The sequence below is a fragment of the Bubalus kerabau genome, chromosome 15 (genome assembly GCF_029407905.1).
Source record: "Bubalus kerabau isolate K-KA32 ecotype Philippines breed swamp buffalo chromosome 15, PCC_UOA_SB_1v2, whole genome shotgun sequence".
Classification (NCBI taxonomy): domain Eukaryota; kingdom Metazoa; phylum Chordata; class Mammalia; order Artiodactyla; family Bovidae; genus Bubalus; species Bubalus kerabau.
In genome coordinates this window covers 64,514,267-64,537,098 of record NC_073638.1, presented here as the reverse complement: position 1 = coordinate 64,537,098, position 22,832 = coordinate 64,514,267, and the positions used below count along the sequence as shown (strand labels likewise).

The 22,832-nt window shown below is 36.6% G+C and overlaps 1 protein-coding gene across 11 annotated transcripts in view; it reads right to left on the bottom strand.

The window, feature by feature from the left end:
• Nucleotides 1-22,832, bottom strand: part of HIPK3 (homeodomain interacting protein kinase 3) — an 88,543-nt gene that overhangs the window by 52,386 nt on the left and 13,325 nt on the right. For all 11 annotated transcript variants that reach the window (XM_055549282.1, XM_055549276.1, XM_055549284.1 and 8 more), the window contains one exon: nt 2,702-3,800. In XM_055549282.1, the coding sequence (XP_055405257.1) occupies nt 2,702-3,798 (1,097 nt within the window). In that variant the 5' untranslated portion in view covers nt 3,799-3,800. The remainder of the gene's footprint in view (nt 1-2,701; nt 3,801-22,832) is intronic.

Here is a 22,832-nt window from a genome sequence, read left to right as displayed (position 1 = left end):
ACTTTCCTGTCTCTATGTTCTGAAATGACTCAGAACCACAGGCTAAAATTCTGTATTTAAAAAAAGAAGAAAAAGATATTTATGACCTGAATGTTGCCACCACACCTCATAAATACAGCCCCTTCTGCTGCTAAAACCTTTTATGCATTGAGGAGCCCTACGTGTTCTTGACAGAAACCATACTCAAGCAGCTGAATTTAGAACATGCTGACCTTGAGCAAATCAATGCCCTTAGCATGTACTTCTGGCTTATATCACTACAAGAGCTAGACAGCCTCACCATCTATAGCAGTCAACAATTTCTGGCCACCGTCCTCTGTCTATTTTAAGATATCCCTACTATGTTTCTGTGCTGCGCGGTTCAAAGAAACAGTAACACATGAACCTGTGTTTAAACACAAATCGTTTACTTTGGAACTTGGGCTACGTGTTCCCACTGTGATTAGTTCAAAAATATTTAATTTGGTAAGTTGCCACTTCCTGCTTTCGTTTTTTAAGTACAATATATCTTAAACAAAGAGTAAAAAATCAAGTATGAGACACTTTTGCTTATTGCCTCATCAGGTTTATAAGTAAACTCAGTCAAACCAAGGTAGAATTGATCAAGTACACACCAATGCTGAAAAATAATGGTTACCTGCTATTTTTATGCAAAATTATACAAAACATTAAAACAGTACCTGATTAAGGACTACATTACATTTTCACTAATTTACCATAATATTTCCTAACTCTTTTAACCTTGAATCCAACTGACAGAAACTCCATTTTTAAATTTTATCTACGTAACAGCAACCAAAATGCTAAATAACACATCTTTTTATAATTAAGAAACTTTTTTGTTTAAACGCTAAACATTTTAAGTCCAGCACCTATATAGCTTCTGAAATTCAGGTAAATTATTTACTAGAAATTTATGTATAAAAACAAATTAGAAACTACTAGCTGTACTCAGCAATTATTCATACCTTATTTTTCCATTCCCAAAAGAGGCTATTTGTGCAAAAGCCTAATGTTAAAAACCACTATCATAAAATATTTAGTATTTTAGACTGCTTTTTAAAGGATTTCTTTTACTCTCTTGAAACATTTAATAAACAGATCATCTCAAGTATAAAAATAAAGCTCTTTTTTTACTCTCATCCAAAAGAAAAGATTTCAAATAAAGAAAAGGAGTCAAGGTATTACACATAACTAAATCTGATATGCCGAATAATGCAGGACCCAAATATAATGAAGTCATTTACTAACAAGTGAGCTAAATATAGAGCCCAAGCAGCTGGAGCCGGGGGGTTTATATAATATGCTAGCTGACTGCTCAAAACTCATAAAAAGACAGCATCCACAGAACACAAGGGAAAGGGGAAACACTATTCCTCTCATGCTGTTATATCAGATATTAAAGTAATTTTTCCAGAGAAAAATTAACTAAAAGTTTATCTTGTGTTACATTAAATTGGGGGAAAAAATTGGTTTTGGTCAGGAGCACAGAGGGTCAAATATATCCAATTATAGGAGATATCAATTAAGACTCATTGCACTGCTACAACTACAATACCTTTTAAGCCATCTAAAAGATTTTAAGAACAGTACTTAGTGCTCTCAGACTAAAAATTACAACATTAGGAATATAAAGGGTAATTTAGGCTATACTTCTGATTTCTAATATATATTTTAGTAAACTTAATTATCAACCAAGTGACATAAATGTGAGTTTCCTTTCTCCTGTTCTAACAGTTTCCAACAATAAACTTCATGTTTTTGTCTATTTATGAACTTATTAATAATGGCCAATATTGTCAGATCTTTCATTTGCCCGCTGAGTTGGGGCTTGTGGGGCTCCAGAATACACCAAGACCATAAAACTCATTTAAGCTGAAATGAAAAGAATTTCTCAAAATTATACAACTATGAATTTAAAAACACTTACAAACTTAAGATACTCTGCATCTTGGTAATGATTAGCTAACCTCAAGACCATTTATTGTACTCCAGGCTAGCATTATATTAATCATGACATTGCATGGAAATTATTTTCTTCTTTAAATTCCACCCATAGTACGAACATCAAAATAGCATTACCTAAAACATATATGTAAAGAACATAACCAAACTTGTTACAAAAGAGCAGCTTGAACATTTGTGGTAGCCATGGAAGTAAGTTTAAATCTTAAAATTACTAATCAAAGTGACTTTCTGTATTTTTAAAACTTTCTAAATGTTCAGTTCTATCAGATGTGTCTTTAAAAAGCTAGTTTTCTTAAGCACTGAAAAATGCCCAAGAAAATGACTGTTGCTCAATCATGCCTGACTCTGTGCGACCCCATGGACTACAGCCTACCAGGCTCCCCTGTCCATGGAATTCTCCAGGCAAGATTACTGGAGTGGGCTACCACTTCCTTCTCCAAAGAAATGTACAAAATTTACTACAAACCCTTTCTCAATATTTAGACTTCCGTTTAATCATCATTAACCACCTATCAATCCTTCAGGTCTTCTATTAACAATAAAAATAACCAGATGTCTCTAGCACAGAAATTTGCAGTAGAAATTTCTATTCTGCCTGAACAGATTTTATGCCTAAAGTATCTTGATATCTATGTATCCAAAGCAGTCTTTTTCACCACATACACACACAAAAATATTTCATTCAGCAAAAATTCAACACTTATCAAATAACCAAAAAATAATCATCACCTACCTGTAGTACCGAGATTGCAGATATGTTGAACAAACAGTCTTTGACACATGACTGGCTGACCCAAAGTCTATTACTTTAACCCTGTATGGCTGTCGAACAGGATCCACCAACATAATATTCTCTGGTTTGAGGTCTGCATGAATTAATCCAAGACTTTTCAGTTTTTTCAGTGCAGTAGCCACTTGCTGAAGAATGGGTCGAATGACTTTTAGTGGAAGGGGACTGAACTTATTTTGTTTCAGAAAGTCATACAAATTTTGTTCCAGCATCTCAAAGACTAAACAAGTATGGTTACGGTGCTGAAAGCATTCGTAAGCTCGTACAAAGTTATATTCATCAGCATTTTCAGTACTGAGCCTTGCTAATATGCTCACTTCTATCTGACCTTGACGTGCATACGAAGGGTGGTTCTTCAAAATTTTGATTGCTACAATTTCATTTGTCCCTCTTTTCCAGCATTTGACTACCTGGCCAAAAGTGCCTCGACCAAGGAAGTCAAGGACTTCGTAAGTGTTTTTCATGGAGCATAAGACTTCATGCTGCACTAACTGATAGTCGCCCTCTCCAGTGGTACAGTTCTGTTTGGTTCCTGCGGTGGTTGTCACAACTGTCACTGGATTTCCCATGTTGGTTTGCAACATTGCAGGAAGTATGGACACCTCATCGACAATCTGCATCGCGCTGCTATGATGATCCAACTCCTCACTCTTGCGCTTCAATCCACATCGCTGGGGGCCTTCTAGGAAACTGAACCTGTGCCGCCACGCCCCAATCTGAGGTGCCTCCACTTGAGTTCGCGGCGCCTGAGCTGCTATAACCTTTGTAGCACCCGCAGTGTTTTTTATAACAACAGCACTTGTCTGCAAAGAAAGGTTGTGTCCCCGAGGTCTGTTAAATGGTATCTTTGTCTGAAAAGCACTACCCTTCGTGGGAGGATGAGAATTCCCAACGTTTCTACCGTTCACATAGGTCCGTGGATAGTTTCTTTCCTGGAATACACAACTGCTTGGCTCTACTCTGAGTTTCTTCACACTACAAAAGGCACTTGACTGAGTTTGATAAATATACGGTGGGTAGACCAAGACTTGTGAGGCCATACCTACAAAAACAAACAAACAAACAAAAAAGGGTCACATTAGCTACAAAAGTTCAATTTTTTAACTCTCGTGAAGAAAACTTTTAACGAGTCAAGTCCATCATTTATAAAAACAGTTAAGTTCCATGAAGATTTTCTTCACCTTGGAAAAGATAAACATTTTCACTGTCTCCATTTTAGTTAATTAGTGTTTCAGATATTTTGTGCATTGCATGAAAGGTTGGGACTAAACAGTTGAGAACCTTCATTCAATCAATATTTATGGACAAGCTACAATGGCTAAGATATAACCAAGGAACTGTGCCAACTATTTTCCCTCCAAAAGAAAATGTACAGATCCTTAAGCTGTATACATCTAGCAAAAGTAAGCATTCTATTACCAATATATCATTTATGAACCAATGATCAGAGCAGAAAATATATATTACACAAATGTTGTCATATTCCTTAAACTTAAAGCTCAAGAACTACCTTGGGAAAAAAAAAAATCAATTGTAAAAATAAGTATGTAAGTCACTTTCATGATGTTCTCTTTAAAGTCCTTTTCACATCATCCCTGAACATGTATTAATAGTAAATTCCTTTACATTCAAATCAAAGTGATACAGTGGTTGTCCTTCTTCTTCTTTTTTTTTTTTTGGTCCAGTCCTCAGCACTGAAAACACTGAGTCCTAACAACTGGATCACCAGGGAATTCCTAATACAATACCTTCCTGATGAAGCCTTTCCTAGAACACATATACTCACCGCTCACGCTCCAGGCATGATATGACGTGACTGACATTATGTTATAATTGTCAGTGTATAAAACAGTCTTTCTCCCTAGATCTAAAACAAAGTACTCAGAATATAAAGTTGGTTTTTAATAAATGTTGTTTGGGAATTGATTTCAAAATATTTCCATTCTTCTAATAAATGGGACTTCCCTGGTGGTCCAGTGATTAAGACTCCTTGCTCCCAATGCAGGGGATGTGGGTTTGGTTCCTGGTTGGGGAACTAGATCCCATATGTGGCAACTAAGACCCAGAACAGTCAAATAAATAAATAAAATAACCAACAGATTGCCATTACAATATGTAATATATGCAGCACTTAAAATAATAAGAGCTACCACCTACTATGCAACAGTTTGACAAATGCTTTATTTGCAGTATTTTATGTAGTCCAAGTTTGCTGTTAAGAAAATTAAAGCTCAATGCATGCACACTAAGTTGCTTCAGTCATGTCCAACTCTCTGCGACTCTACAGACTTCAGCCCACCAAGCTCCTCTATCCATGGGATTCTTCAGGCAAAAATACTGGAGTGGGTTGCCATGCCCTCCTCCAGGGGATCTTCCCAACACAGGAATCGAACCTGCATCTCTTATGTCTCCTGCATCCTCTTATGTCTCCTGCATCGGCAGGCGGGTTTTTTACCACTATCGCCACCTGGGAAGCCCAAAGGGACTAGTTAATTGGTTCCAGGTCCTATACCTAAGGTGAAGTAAAATCAACAGGAAGATACACTGCCCCTTCAGGTAAAAGGCATAAATTTATGCCTCTTTCAACTTCCTAAACAATTCTTGTTACTACCACTTTCTTAAGTTGACCTGGCTTTAGTAAGAAATCAGCTACAAAAACTTATTACACAAATTAAGATTTGTTGTTCAACATGTATGAGAAATTGTAAACCGAAATCCTGGATCTAAACCTTTTCATCCATTTTTTTAAATTCTTCTTGGCATCTGTTCTATGCTGTTACTCAGGGGAGTTTTTCAAACTCCACCAATTTATCATCTTTTTAATGATGCAAAGCCACATCAATAACTCCTTCTGAACATATCAAGCTCGCTTGACACTGTGAAGCTCCCCACCCTCATCTTCAATAACTTAACATCACCATTCTTATTTCAAATCCCATCTGTAACCCACAATCACAGAACCACACAGAATGACAGTCAATAAACAAAATTCCTAAAGCAGCAAGTGTAAATATACTAATAGATTTAGAGAAAAGCATGAACATAAACAGGAGAGACAGGAAAATAATTTTTTTAATGGAACTAGTGAGCCTGGATAATCCCATGGACAGAGGAGCCTGGTGGGCTACAGTCCATTGGGTCACGAAGACTCTGACACGACTGAAGTGATTTAGCACACATGCATGCATGTTCTCTGATCAAGAATCGGACAATTCAAATATGGTACAAGGTATTCATGGAGCACTATGTGCAAAGAGACACAACACTGAAAACCTAAACACCCATGCAAAAGGCATGAGTTACATACACTCTGATACACAGACCAACTAGAATCTTTTTGAAAAAGAATGAAAACAACCTATTTAACCTGCTGCAACCTGATTCCCAATACTGTAATATGAAAAAGGCAAAATTTAGGAAAATGTGTACTTTACAATAGATATTACCATATATGTTTAATTAAAGGGGGAATTCTGTATTTTTGCACATATATTAGTATCTATACAAACATAAATAAGTTATAGGCTGCTTTGCCTTGGAGAATAGTAAGACTACTGGGGGCAATGAGAAAGATTTACTTTATATGTTCTTTTAACCACCTTATTTTTTACTTTGTACATGTATTAACTGTTCAAAAGTTTTTTAATCATCTGGAAACCTAATAAAATATATACACAAAAAAATTTCAACATGAAATAATATACCTGGGATATGCTTCAAACTAATAGAGAAGAGAAAGTGGATGGGGATATAGATAAAATGAGATTAGCCATAAATTATCATAGGAGCTTAATTTTAAGTAAAAAGGGGTCATCATACTATCCCGTCTCCTTTTGAATGCTTACATTTTTCCTTAATACAAAGTTCAGTAAAAATATATTTAAAATTTCAGAAAGATTCTTGTTCAGTAAGTCTGCAATGAGGTTCAAGTATCTATATGTGTACAAGTTCCCAAGGCCATTTAGATTCACACTAACATCTGAGAATCAATGATCTAGTCTGTACAAAAACCTAGGCAAATTCAAGTCTGACCAATTCAGGGCCTTCAAGTCTGAAACATCAGGTTGAAGTTCTAGAGAATAAAAGATATACCCTCCTAGGCCAATCCATACCATGTTAAACCAAGGTGTTATATGGACAACTTTATGCCATAAGGGTGGTACCATCTGCATATCTGAGGTTATTGATATTTCTCCAGGCAATCTTGATGCCAGCTAGTGGTTCATCCAGCCCAGCATTTCACATGATGTACTCTGCATATAAGTTAAATAAGCAGGGTGACAATATACAGCCTCGACGCACACCTTTCCCAATTTGGAACCAGTCTGTTGTTCCATGTCCGGTTCTAACTGTTGCTTCTTGACCTGCATACAGATTTCTCAGGATGCAGGTCAAGTAGTCTGGTATTCCCATCTCTTTAAGAATTTTCCACAGTTTATTGTGATCCACACAGTCAAAGGCTTTGGCACAGTCAATAAAGCAGAAGTAGATGTTTTTCTGGAACTCTCTTGCTTTTAATATGATCCAACCGGATGTTGGCAATCTGATCTCTGGTTTCTCTGGCTTTTCTAAATCCAGCTTGAACATCTGGAAGTTTACGGTTCACATACTGTTGAAGCCTGGCTTGGAGAATTTTGAGCATTACTTTGCTAGCGTGTGAGATCAGCAAAGCCAAGAAGAACCAAAGATCCTCTTGATGAAAGTGAAAGAGGAAAGTGAAAAAGTTGGCTTAAAGCTCAACAATCAGAAAACTAAGATCATGGCATCCAGTCCCATCACTTCATGGCAAACAGACTGGAAAACAATGGCAACAGTGACAGACTTTATTTTGGGGGCTCCAAAATCACTGCAGATGGTGACTGCAGCCATGAAATTAAAAGACGCTTGCTCCTTGGAAGAAAAGTTATGACCAAACTTGACAGCATATGAAAAAACAGAGACATTACTTTGCCAACAAAGGTCAATCTAGTCAAAGTTGTGATTTTTCCAGTAGTCATGAATGGATGTGAGAGGTGGACTATAAAAAAAGCTAAGGGCCCAAGAACTGATGCTTTTGAACTGTGGTGTTGGAGAAGACTCAAGAGTCCCTTCGACTGCAAGGAGATCAAACGAGTCAATCCTAAAAGAAATCAGTCCTGAATACTCATTGGAAGGACTGATGATGTAGCTAAAACTCCAATACTTTGGCCACCTGATATGAAGAACTGACTCATTGCAAAAGACCCTGATGCTGGTAAAGACTGAAGGCAGGAGAAGGGGATGACCGAGGATGAGATGGTTGGATGGCATCATCAACTCGATGGACACAAGTGTGAGCAAGCTCCAGGAGCTGGTGATACACAGGGAAGCAGGGAAGCCTGGCGTGCTGCAATCCATGGGGTTGCAAAGAGGCGGACATGACTGAGTGACTAAACTGAACATGGACAACAGCCGAAAGCCACATAATTTACCTGGAGATATTAAAGAAACTAATGCAATTTCTGAATCCAGCTGTCACTACTTTTCCTTTTCCAACATGCCAAGCCAGAAGGCAGACAATCAGCTTAATCCAAGGGCCAACTAAAGGAAGCTTAGAAAAAGTAATTACCTCTCACCAACACTGTGCGCTGGGGTACCAATCTCGAAAAGCATTTTAGAAAATTCTTTCTAAAACACAAGGTAGAAGTGTCACATAATTTACACAGCACATAAGAAAAAGGGGGGAGGGGGTAACGCTGGAGATAGTTGTTAAAACAGACCACAAGAAAGGAACTCTAAATTACTAATCAAACTGACCACAGGTATTAAGTCTTTCCCTTCTCCCACCCACCATCACATTAACTCATACCTGAGAGAAGTCTCTCATCCTTGGTGTTCATGAATTTTACTGAGCATAGTCGATACTCCCAGAAGCTGCTTAGGTTCCAAACACTGGTTTAGTTCACTACTACATATTCCCTATTATTTTTCATTGCCATACATACTGTTACACCTCTGCAGCTGTATTTCATAAACTCTGTCATTTGTTCTTACCATCTGACTAAGAAATGAAGTTTTGGAATACTACCCTTTTGAAAGCTGAAGCCACCTGTACAGGCACTCTGAGGACAGTCAAGCCTCCTGGTAGAGCAACCATTAAGCTTGCATTCCTCAGGTTTAATAATCTCGTGTACTTGAACAGGCCTTATTTTCCCATTCCTCTAAAAAAAATTTTAAGACTCATCTGATATCTATCTAAATTCTTCACATCCTTTTACAATTACTGAAACAGCAATGTAACCAATGTTGATAACCAAACCACCACTAACCATAAAGAGATAGTTTCTTTTTTCTTATAATAATACATTATAATATAATAATATTATTATACAATATCGGACCCTCTGAAAAGGGAGGGAGGGAGCAGAGATAGAAATACTTTGAACATCTTGCGTGCTCATGTCACTTCAGTCATGTCTGACTCTTCACAACTCAATGGACTGTACCTCTTAGGCTCCTCTGACCATGGGATTCTCCAGGCAAGGATACTGGAATGGGTTGCCATGTCCTCCTCCAGGGGGATCTTCCCGACCCAGGAAGCAAACCCGCATCTCCTGAGTCTCCTGCATTGCAGGTGGATTCTTTACCCACTGAGCCAATATGAAAATTCTGGGTCATTTTCTGCCAAACTTAAACATGGTACTATGTAATCAGGTTCTTATTTAAAACATTCTATCAAAAATATATTTAATGCCTTGCATTCTCCTTACTCAACTTTCTTCTTCTACTTGTTCAAACTTCATTAATTTTTTTTCTTTAAACTGTGGTAAAATATACATAACATAAAATTTACCATTTTTAAGTGTACAGCTCAGTGGCATTAAAGTTACTCCCACTATTGTGCAACCATCACCATCATCCATATCCAGAACTTTTTTCCCTCTTCTGAACTAAAATTCTACCCATTAAACAACTGTCCATTGTCCCCTCTCACTAGCCCCTGGCAACCAGCATTCTATACTCTACATTTACAATTCTGACTACCCATGAGTTTAGTTATTCGTTTATCCTTTTCAGATCAGATCAGTCGCTCAGTCGTGTCCAACTCTTTGCGACCCCATGAATCGCAGCACGCCAGGCCTCCCTGTCCATCACCGACTCCCGGGGTTCACTGAGACTCACGTCCATCGAGTCAGTGATGACTGGCTTATTCCACTTAGCGTAATGTCCACGAGGTTCATCCATGTTGCAGCATGTGTCAGAATTTTCTTTTTAAAGCTAATATCCCACTGATGTTTATGCCGTATTTTTATCCATTCAGTCATCTAAAGATACATGGGTTGCTTCTACCTTTCAACTACTGTGAATAATGCTGCTGTGGACATGAATGTACAAACATCTCTGCAAGACTTTGTTATCAGAGTCTTACACTACTTCTGCATTCTTCACTAAGTCTAGCACAGAGTTAAACGAATAAAGACTCAAGGTGTTCTACAGTTTCACACATTTTCACTTATTTTTTTATATGATATTGCAAACACTAGTTTTATCACAACATTTTTGTACAAATGACTGATTCATTAGGTCTGACAAAGAGATCAAAGGAGACAGAAGTCTTCAAGGTAACAATACTGTCTCTAATCTAGTTTCATGTAAATAATAAATTGTTCCAGTTTGGTTTATGCACAGACTTAAAAGCTTTGTTTTCATAAATATACTTAGAAAAGGTTTCCATTTTTTTCCACTTTTAAAATATTTTCATTCAGAAACATTTTTACGATATTTGTAACTGGACACCATGCAATCAATATCAGAACTTCATTTCCATTTCAACTGAGAATTCGTCAACATTTTATTGAGGGATAAAAGGACCTTCTTCTTAAGAGCTTTAAAGCTGAAGGACAAGATATCAAACATAGAGAAGAATGCTAAAGACAAGTATCACACAACTTGACTTAGAGTGACTGAAAAAAGCTATTAACTGCACAACTATTTATTATTGTAATGCCACTTTAACCATCTTATCTTGGATTAGCTCATAAATGTAACTTTAAAATTAATATTAGTTTATTGTATAGATTTTCTAAAACATCACCCCCTAAAATAATTATGATGATACCACAAATGAAAACCTTTTCCAAACACTGTATTATTTGGGCAGAAGTTTGAATTCCTGTTAACTGACCTAATTGTCAACATATATTTCAAATGATAAATGAGTTAATAATCTATGAGAGTATTTTAATGTCTAAAAAACTCGCAGAGATTAATTAATTCACATATATCCAGAGAAAAACAAGGCCCCAAAAGATACATGCACCCCGGTATTCACCGCAGCACTGTTTACAATGGCCAAGACACGCAAACAACTTCAATGTCCATCTACAGGAAAGGATCGAGAAGATGTGGTGTATATATATACATATGCACACACATATACACACACACAACAGAATACTACTCAGTCAGTAAAAAGAATGAAATAAGGCCGTTTGCCGCAATATAGATGGATCCAGAGAGTGTCATACTGAGAGAAGTCAGTCATACAGAGCAGGAAAAACATCACATCTCATCCCTTATATGTGGAATCTAAAAAGAAGTGATACAAATGAACTTACTTACAAAACAGAAAGAGACTCACAGAAAACTAACTCATGGCTGCCAGGGGGAAGGGACAGTTAAGGACTTTGGGAAGATCATGTACACACTGCTATATTTAAAGTGGATAACCAACAAAAACCTATTGTTTAGCACATGGAACTCTGCTCAACGTTATGCGCCAGCCTGGATGGGAAGGGGGTCTGGGGCAGAATGGATACATGACTATGTACGGCCGAGACCCTTCACTGTTCACCTCAAACTATCACAACACTGTTAACCGGCTACACCCCAATACAAAATATTTTTAGTATTTTAAAAAATAAAAAATAAGAAGGTAAAAGCACTAATCAAACAAACAAAAACAGGTAAAATAATGTTCACTGCTGCAGAGGAACAAAATTTTGAAGCAATCGTCAGAAAAGGAATGGATATAGTTGTTTTGACTTTTTCATACAACACACAACTGTGGCTTATAGCACAATCATCATATATTTCTGTACTGCAAAAAGAAAACAATTATAAGGTTAAGACACTAATTAAGATACTATCACAATTTCAAAGATGTTAAAATGTGGGGAAAATTGTGCATGTTAGAATTAAAGACATGCAGCAAAGCGAATTAATGTAAATTACACATAACATGGATAAATCTCAGAACAATGTAAAACAAGAAACAAGTTGCAGAAAAACATGTATTATTTATTTAAAGCCAATAGCAAACAAACCTATTTTGTGTTTTTAGATACATTAAGTATGTGGCAAAAGTATAAAATCATGCACAGAAATTATAACACGCCAAGAAGAAAGGGAAAAGGAGAGACTTCAACTGCAGGAACTGTTTTGTACCCAGGGTGGCAGCTGCACAGGAACTGGTTCTTTTACTCTCTATACTTTCACAGCCTAAATGTACATTAATTTTAAATACAGAAGGAAAAAAACGTACCAGAGAAGAGGATATCCTCTTTAATTTTAAGAGCTAGAACATATATAACCATTTTAGATATATTTTATTAGCTTACTCAGTCAGCCATACACTATTTCATCCCATTCTTTCAATTTTTAAATTTTTCTTTCATTTCAAGTAAAAATATTTAGGAGGAGGAAGATTTAACAATGAAGCATTTTTTTCATCAATGAGCTCCTTCTGGGAAAAGGCAAACACATGTATACATATAGCTATATTACTAATGAGGGCAATAACAAGGATATATGGTGCACACAGGTAGCAAAAAAAGGGGATGATTAACCTATGCCTGAAAGAACACAGGATTCACTAAGAAGTTAACCTGAGCTAGATTTTGAAGGATGATGGAAAGAAGTCTGCTACTTAGGAAGGATATTCCAATAGCACAAACCAATAGCTCGTGTAAGAGAAGAGACTAATGAAAAATATGACACATTGGCTTTGTGTGGCTAGAACAGGGGCCCATAAATTACAGTCAGCCAAATTCCACCCAGACTATTTTTGTATGGCCCACAAGCTAAGAATGTCTTTTATATTTTTAAAGCTTTAAAAAAAAAAGAAAAAATGCACGCAACCGGGATCATATGCCACTTGCAAAGCCTAAATTATTTCCCATTCAGCCCTTTAAGAAATTTGCCAACCTCTGCTCTAGAACATACTTGCTGCCAGGGGCAGCTGGAGAAAAAGATTCTCTTGAGAAGAAGAAAGACAACTTTAAAAAGAAAAATCACAAAGAACTTCATCTTCCATACTAAGAAGCTATGGGTGATGAGGTGTCTCTGAAATGTTTTAAATAGGAAATCAATATAATCATATTTGCGTTTTTTAATCTTATTTGTATTTTAGAAAGATAACTCAGGAAAATTTGTGAACAATAAACTGGAAAGAGACGATAATGGAAATAACAGTTGAAAGACTACCCTAATAATCCAGATAATAGCTGATCAGAGTCTGAGCAAAGGCAGAAGTAATGGAGTGAGAGAGTGCTGATTACCAATAGTGATAGGTGACCAGGAGATAAGAGCCACAGAACTTGGTGAGGATGAAGGAAGTGTCACAATCATGCTTCTGACTTGAAAAAATGATAACTAAATGTGCACCAAAAAATTCTTTTAAAGGATAAATGAGAGAGGAAAAATTGAATTCAATTTTAGATACGCTGAGTTTGAGGTACCTTATGACTGAGCCCAATTAAATGCAGATTCTTACAAAAAGGCCTACATTCGAGTAGTTTACTTAGGAAGCTATCCCATGGGGCACAAGTAAGCAACATGGGATAATTAGGAAAGAGGGAAAAGCAATAAATGTAAAGGAATGATGGAATTAAAAATTAACTACTTGGCAACAACCGTAATAATTGATTCAAACAAGAATTATCAATGGGTGCAAAAACTAGCGGGTAAGAAAAAGAATGAATATATGTATAACTGAATCACTTTGCTGTATACCTTAAACTAACACAATGCTGTAAATCAACTATACGCCAATAAGATTTTAAAAAAAAATGGTGAAAGTTTCAAGAACAGGATATCATTCTTGGGAGACAATTCACCATGGATCTCTCATGCTTCTCCGTGTCTTGTAAGCAGGGACACTGAATGCCTTTGTTTTGGAGTCTCTTCTCAAGGATATTTGTATACTGAACAGCTTTGGAAAGTAGAGATAGCGTCTTCCTGAGCAAAGAGCAGGCTGCTTCATGCCAAGATAATGACTCCCTCCTGCGCGCATGTCAGGCAGGTTCACTGCCCCTTACGAAAGATTTGCGTTTTCCAAACCTGGGGTGCCACTCCTGCAGTGCAGCTCCTCTTGGCCCTGTTTGCATCACCCTGTGGGAACTGAGCTGGGGAAACAGAGGAAATACTGAGCCGCTGACTACTACTATTGCTCAGTAAGTAAGAAATAAGAAAGTCCTTTATCTCTTACCTGAGTCTGTCTTCTGCAGCAGCCATTCCTAATCTGTTAGTTTGCAAGACCTTTCATAGTTCTTGACAATCACATATTTTTAAAGTACATTCCCACAAGATACATATTAATCAAAAAGAAGAAACGGGCAGATGTCACATTAATCGGGTGATCAATGTTAAAATCTCTAGTAATGGGCTATATTGCCATCAGTGACTCCATGTATGATATATTGAGAGGAATATATTTCACTGTGCTACTTCTAAGCACAAGAAAACAAACATCCAGGTTGACGGCCATTCTACAAAACAACTAGCAGTATTCTTCAAAATGTCAGTATCAGGAAACAACAAAAAGACTGAGAAACTTTCCAGATTACAGAAAACAGAGATATAAAACAAAACAGCCTTTGCTTTTATGGAAGAGAAATTAGGGGTATATGGACATCAAGTTTGCAACGCACTCTCAAAAAGTTCAGGGGGAAAAAAAACACAGATATAGAGAGGAAAAGGTAAATGCAAATGGCGTAAAAGTGTTAACATTTGAAGCATCCAGGTGAAAAAATACACAGGAATTCTTTGTACTATTCTTGCAAATTTTCTGTAGGTCTGAATTTTTGTCAAGTGACAATGCTTTTCTTGTACAAGGCTGCTCTTCAAGCGTTACTCATTTAAGAATGAACTGCTTAGGTATGGCCTCAGTTCAGTTCAGTTCAGTTCGGTTGCTCAGTCATGTCCGACTCTTTGCGACCCCATGAATCTCAGCACGCCGGGCCTCCCTGTCCATCACCAACTCCCAGAGTTCACTCAGACTCACGTCCATCGAGTTAGTGATGCCATCCAACCATCTCATCCTCTGTCGTCCCCTTCTCCTCCTGCCCCCAATCCCTCCCAGCATCAGAATCTTTTCCAATGAGTCAACTCTTCGCATGAGGTAGTCAAAGTATTGGACCTTCAGCTTCAGCATCAATCCTTCCAATGAACACCCACGACTGATCTCCTTTAGAAAGGACTGGTTGGATCTCCTTGCAGTCCAAGGGACTCTCAAGAGTCTTCTCCAACACCACAGTTCAAAAGCATCAATTCTTCGGCGCTCAGCTTTCTTCACAGTCCAACTCTCACATCCATACATGACCACTGGAAAAACCATAGCCTTGACTAGACAAACCTTTGTTGGCAAAGTAATGTCTCTGCTTTTGAATATGCTATCTAGGTTGGTCATAACTTTCCTTCCAAGGAGTAAGCGTCTTTTAATTTCATGGCTGCAGTCACCATCTGCAGTGATTTTGGAGCCCAAAAAAATAAAGTCTGACACTGTTTCCACTGTTACCCCATCTATTTCCCATGAAGTGATGGGACCAGATATCATGATCTTTGTTTTCTGAATGTTGAGCTTTAAGCCAACTTTTTCACTCTTTCACTTTCATCAAGAGGCTTTTTAGTTCCTCTTCACTTTCTGCCATAAGGGTGGTGTCATCTACGTATCTGAGGTTATTGATATTTCTCCCGGCATCTTGATTCCAGCTTGTGCTTCTTTCAGCCCAGCGTTTCTCATGATGTACTCTGCATAGAAGTTAAATAAGCAGGGTGACAATATACAGCCTTGACGTACTCCTTTTCCTATTTGGAACCAGTCTGTTGTTCCATGCCCAGTTCTAACTGTTGCTTCCTGACCTGCATATAGGTTTCTCAAGAGGCAGGTCAGGTGGTCTGGTATTCCCATCTCTTTCAGAATTTTCCACAGTTTATTGGGATCCACACAGTCACAGGCTTTGGCATAGTCAATAAAGCAGAAATCAATGTTTTTCTGGAACGCTCTTGATTTTTGATGATCCAGCAGATGTTGGCAATTTGATCTCTGGTTCCTCTGCCTTTTCTAAAACCAGCTTGAACATCTGGAAGTTCACGGTTTACTTGCTGAATCCTGGCTTGGAGAATTTTGAGCATTACTTTACTAGCGTATGGCCTAGATCACCTAGAATTGTCAGGCACAAAGCAAGTCCCTGGGATCATGTGCCCCCATTAATAAAAAAGTATTCGTAAGCAGTGACGGGAAATCTTTTCATTAAAATATATTACTTAATTCACACTTGCTTTTCAAGCTTTGGGTCATTATGTAACTTCTTCAATCAATAGAGACTAAAACTATTTAGTATTTCACTATGTGGTCCAATAAATTGACAATAAAAGAGTCTTTTTATTCTCCAAAGACAGAGAACCTTAGTACTAGTCTAAACAAGGTTCTACAACAGGAATTAGAAAATGAAACTATATGACTAGCAATATTTAGTCAATAAAAAGTAGTATCTAGTCACACTTTCATTTTTCAATTACTTTGTTTAAAGTACATATTTATAAAAAACAAAACAACAAGTCTTCTTAAAAATAAAAGACAGGGTATGCCAGAAAATAAGTTTTCAGTGTGAATAGTAAGTTTAACTCTTCACTGGCCATTTTTAATATCTATATTATTAAAGAGGTCACTGTGCATATTATATCCAGGAGATTACTGATACTAAAACATTTCATGTAAGAAAATGCATATACATGAACCACTTCAAATTGTAAAGCTTCATAAAATAAACCTGCTGTCTCAGGTACCTACAAAACATTTATTTGAAAACACTAAAGTCTTGGGTATTTTCCAGCAGTATTGTGAACAAAGCATCTAGGGAATGTGTTGACTATAACACAAATCAGCATGTTAAATAACAAGCTTCATCTGACTTAGCAAAACATTCCAACTTTTGGAACAGAAAGTGATCCGTTGGACATTTCAAAGCTGCTAGAATTCACCCTGCCAATACAAGTCTTTAGAAAGGCTAGAAGAGAGTTAATGAAAAACAGTATTTAAGAACCACATTTTCTAAAGCATACAAATCTCTAGATTTTTTTGAAGCTATGCAAAAATCAAAACTCAGAAATAGAAATATTGACAGAAAAGCTGACTAAAAGTGAAAAGTTTCTCTGAAGAACTTTTTTTATTGAAATAAACTTTAAGATTCATAATTCAAATCTAGTTTATAAAACAAGTACAAAAGAAAATTTCCTTAAATTCATCACACAATATCTACTAATGCCAGTACCTACCAATGGATTATTAGAAAAATTAAACAGCCTTACATCTTTAGGTTATGAATAAAAATAACTCTCTTCTAGAAAGCCAAATGAATTGTTTTCCACTTTGTAGGAACGTCTGTCCCAAAAGAATCACTACAAAACTTTTCTTATTAAAACAAAAATCCATGTAACCAACTGTTAAAGCATGAATATCTCCTAACCTAAAACACCTCTGAAACAATTCAGAGGAAGGTGAATCATAGATTAATAATTTGATCAAACATCCACTGCTGATCAACCAAAATAAAGAAAAAAAAAATGCTGCTGACAAGTTAAGGCTTTTATAAGAGATAAGAGTTCAAAGTTCTAAATGAACATTTATAGAATTAAAGGTCAAGTTCTACAAAAATTTTCTAAATTATGGGCTATGCTAAATAAACAGTTTTAAGATTCTCTTTCTGTACAGTGGTCTTCATACATAACTAAGAGTACTATCACTCAAGAGTTATATATACTACATGAGTTGGAAGTCTAAAAACTAGTGTGAAGTGAGAACAGTAGCTGCCCACCACCATGCACACAATAACAGTTTTGTATTTCTAAGAGCTGAAGAGACAAATATTTACAGTTGCTTAAGCTTGATTTTAGTACTTTTGGTTTTGAAAAATCTTTATGAAAGACATTTTAGGGCTTGAAAAAATAAACTGGAACAAAAAAGTCAATTCCTTGTTCTTTCCAAATTATGTTAAGACCCTCTACGTTCCTGATGTGACCTACACTGCTAAATTCATAGTTTTTTTTCTTCCTATAATTATGTTCTCTCTCTTCATAGCTGGTTGCCAGATACGCCATTTTATAGAAAAGTCCTTTTTGAGGAATTTAGTGAAGTACCTTCAAATACTTTTCTAAGTAAAGAAACTTTAGTTTCAAATTTTAAATGTCATATACATCTTGTGAAGATGATCTTTCACAATGGCATCAGGAAATCCTGCACTTCTGGAATCTCTATGGTATCAAGTGAGAAACAATAGAAGGAACAGAAATGAGACTATATTAAGAAAAACAAAGATCTCACTCTTATTCTCATGACAAATTTGAGGAAGAGGACAGGGCAGAAATTTACAATGGATATCCTTAAGAAAGCCAGAAAAAAACTAAAGAACAAAGCAATTCATAAAGCCTTACAGAGGAAAAACAATCAGCTTCTCAAAAGTACTCTTAGAGGACGCTGAATTCTTAGAACTATTACAACTGCTTCTGTTTGGCTCTGACTACCTCTAACTTCTTAAAGTGACACGTTGTTGGGCTGCATGTAATAAGCTGTGAACTAAAACTGCAGATTTATATCCATTTAGCAAGCGTCACACAAACATTTATTTCTTCCACAACAAGCTCACAGAAACATTGAAAAAAATGTGTTTTATCAGTGTAAAAAGCCACAGTGTCATATAGGATACCATATAACTATATGTATCAGAATTATAATGATAAGAAAAACTCAAGATTTATCTGGCTAAAGAGTTTTCTTAACGACAGTAATGCATTAAAAGATAAAAACATGATTAAGAAAGTTTAATTCAAAAAATTTTTAACTCAAAGAAACAGACTCACAAATATAACAGACTTGTGGTTGTTAAGTGGGCAGGGGCAATGAATCGAGAGTGGGGACTGCAGTGCAAACTATTATACACAGCATTGGTAAACAGAAAGGTCCTACTATATACAACAGGGTATGCAGTATATTCAATATCTATATTCAATAGTCTATAATAAATCATAATGGAAAATATGAAAAAATGATATGTATGTATATATATACGTACAAACAAATCATTTTGCTATACATCAGAATTAACACAACACTGTTAATCAACTATACTTCAATAAAATAAATTTTTTAAAAAAGAAAGTAATTCAGATTTAAGTTGCCTGTAATAGCTAACACATTTTTGCCTAAATAATTTATTTTATTTTATTTATTTTTGGCTGTGCTAAAGCGAGCAGGGGTTACTCTCCTTTGCATTGGGCAGGCTTCTTATTTGCAGCAGCTTTTGTTGTGGAGTACAGGCTTGAGGAAAGCTGGCTTCGCTGGCTGCAGCACATGGGCTCAAAAGTCGCGTTTCCCTCTAGAGCACAAGCTCAATAGCTGCAGCCAAGGGGCTGAGCTGCTCTGCTGCATGTGGGATCTTCCTGGATCAGGGATCAAACTTGAGTCTCCTGTAAAGGTGCACGGATTCTTTACCACTGAACCACCAGGAAAGCCCCCTAATTTTTAAGTTCAAAATTAAGGCTAGCTACTGATTCCATGGCATAAAACAAAAACACACTAAATCATTCGAAAATGACCACAAAGTAGTTATAGCTTACTGATGAGAAATTTATCCTCCAGATAATAACTAAAAATTTCTTATTGGCCAAAACTGACCTCATGCCATTTTTCAGGCAATTGCGTAAGAGGCTAGATAGAATCTCAGATGTAAAACTAATGATTACATATTAACTATACATGATGAATATGCCAAAATGGTCATATTACAACGTTATAACTTAAATGTTATTTATTCATAGAAGCCTTGCAAATTCAAAGAGTAAAAATTATCACTAAGCCTTATCGTTACTTGAAATCAGATGGCTAGAATGAGTGGACTAATCTGTGACATTTAACATTTTGCACAAAAACATTTCCTTCAGTCATTCTAATGTATGCTTCATTACATGCTTATAATCATAATACATGTATAACCTGATATCAATTTGTTCTCTTACAGGATATCTTTACTCTTATTTTAAACAGCAGCATAATATTCTACCACATATGCATATCTAAGTTGCTAGACTGCTTTTTTCCCAGTTTTTTCACATTTATAAAGTTGTAAATATTTTCATATAGCTTTTATACATACTTTATTTTCTTAATATGGATTTCCAAAAAAGAGACTTAATAAAAACTGAAAGATTTTGTTTTGCAAAGCACAGTTTTGGCTGTGTGTCTTGTTTTTAGTAGTATTTTTTTTAATGCACTCATCAGAAAAAAAATAGTTTAAGACTTAAAGTTTCAAACATTAAAACCACAATAGAAAATGAATATGAATACCAAAAAGAAAATGCAGAAAAAGGAACAAATTTGGAAATAAGATTATCAATTAAGTTTGAGCTACCTGTACAGGAAAAATAGGGAGTTCAGGAGACAATTCAGAAGATGAGCTACAAGAAGCTCAGAACTGAATAGTGACTGGATGCAATCATCTGGAGGGATACACAAACCATGAATAAGAGAAAACTACTGGAGAGCTTAGTGGGAGTAACTTCACTAGAGTGGCATGGACAGAGAGCTACATTGTCAAGTAGAGGCTAGAGTACACATTAAGAAATGCGGAAGAAATAGAGTAGGGAAGATAGGTCCACAGACCTGTGGAGGCACAATTAAAAGATGCCTGTTTAAGGCTGAAGAAAAGAGGTCAAGAAAAAGAGGGAGACTGAAGTTACTGGATAGGTTCAAGATGCTGAAAAACATTTTAGGATGAAATCCACAAAAGAGAATAGGGAGTAGTCTTGGAGGAAAAGAGGTATTTCTTTTCTTGAGAGAGTAGTGGAAAAACAACATGGGTAATGGTAAAAGTTATACTCAGAAGTAAAGGGTTGGAAATCTGCAAGAAGTTGATGTCTGTTGACCTCTACCTAAAAACAAACTCATTTGCTAGAATTAAGGAGGTGAGGGGAAAAGTAGTGTTTTGAGAAGTCAAATGGGTCTTTGATACATTCACAATTGCTTCGTCAGGTACCAGTCAAGCTACTCAATAAAGTATGCCAGTATTTGACTACTTTTATGGTTTATGACTACTTTTATTGGAGAAGGAAATGGCAACCCATTCCAGTACTCTAGGCTGGAAAACTCCCATGGACGGAGGAGCCTGGTAGACTACAGTCCATGGGGTCACGCAAGTTGGAGATGACTGAGTGACTTCACTATCACACTATCAATGATAATTATATTTGACTCCCAAATGTCAAGCAGGCAGTTGAGGAGATATAAAAACCTTTGAGACATGGTCTCTGACCAAGGAACAGTTTAGATATGATTTTATATTTTTTTAATGTAATCTTTCCCCTACAATGGAATATATTGTTATTTTATAAAAATAGGTTATAAATTGAGGTATTTCATTTTCTTCCAATCAGATTAATAGGAAACAATTTCAAGCTAGATATACCTTCAGATATGAGATATTTTTAAAGTGATTTTGCAAGTTTCAATGCAGCCACTAGAAATACTTCCAGCACTGTCACACTAGGCTTGGGGCAACTGACAAGGCAAGCATTCCAACTAGTTTCTACTCAAAAGCTATTAGGAAACCAATTATGCTATAGTCCCTAACACTCTGAGTAGGTTTCCATACAGAAAACAATTTTAGAGAATTCCCTGGTGGTCCAGGGGTTAAGACTCACAACTTTCACTGCGGGGGCCTGGGTTCAATCCCTGGTCGGGGAACTAAGATCCTGCAAGATATACAGTGTGGCCAAAAAGAAAAAGAATTCCATTTTAAATACACATGTATAAAATATCAAAATGTTACCAAATTGTCAAAGTTCATTAAGAATTTATCATACACAATCGTAATAGGAGAAACACAATACAACACTTGCCTTTTGCATGACTAGTTTTAAGGACCTCAACATAAGACAGACTTGATTTACACAAATTAAGTACACAAATAATATCCCTTCTGAAGAGTGGTTTCAAGATGAGTTATAGCCAGAAATTTCAATATTTTTAAAAGTACCTTAAAATGAAATTAAAAGATGCTTACTGCTTGGAAGGAAAGTTATGACCAACCCAGATAGCATATTGAAAAGCAGAGATATTACTCTGCCAACAAAGGTCCGTCTAGTCAAGGCTATGGTTTTTCCAGTGGTCATGTATGGCTGAGAGAGTTGGACTGTGAAGAAAGCTGAGCGCCGAAGAATTGATGCTTTTGAACTGTGGTGTTGGAGAAGACTCTTGCGAGTCTCTTGGACTGCAAGGAGATACAACCAGTCCATTCTAAAGGAGATTAGCCCTGGGTGTTCTTTGAAAGGAATGATGTTAAAGCTGAAACTCCAATACTTTGGCCACTTCATGTAAAGAGTTGACTCATTGGAAAAGTCTCTGATGCTGGGAGGGATTGGGGGCAGGAGGAAAAGGGGACAACAGAGGATGAGATGATTGGATGGCATCACCGACTCAATGGACGTGAGTTTGAGTGAACTCCAGGAGTTGGTGATGGACAGGGAGGCCTGGCGTGCTGCGATTCATGGGTCGCAAAGAGTCGGACACGACTGAGTGACTGAACTGAACTGACTGAAAATGAAATTCTATCTGTACCCAGTTTTCTCCTGTTTTCTTCCCACAGATGGCATAAGAATAAGATTTGGAGAGCCCTACTCCAAACTGAGAAAGTAATAATATAATTAGAAGAGGCAATCCTATAATAACTTGCTCAGGCAATACAAGAATGGGGCAAGTCCAGAATGAAACACTAGAGAATAAGGGAATGAGTTTAACCGTATCTGAGAAATGACCCTCTCCTTCATTTAAATTAACATATGCATG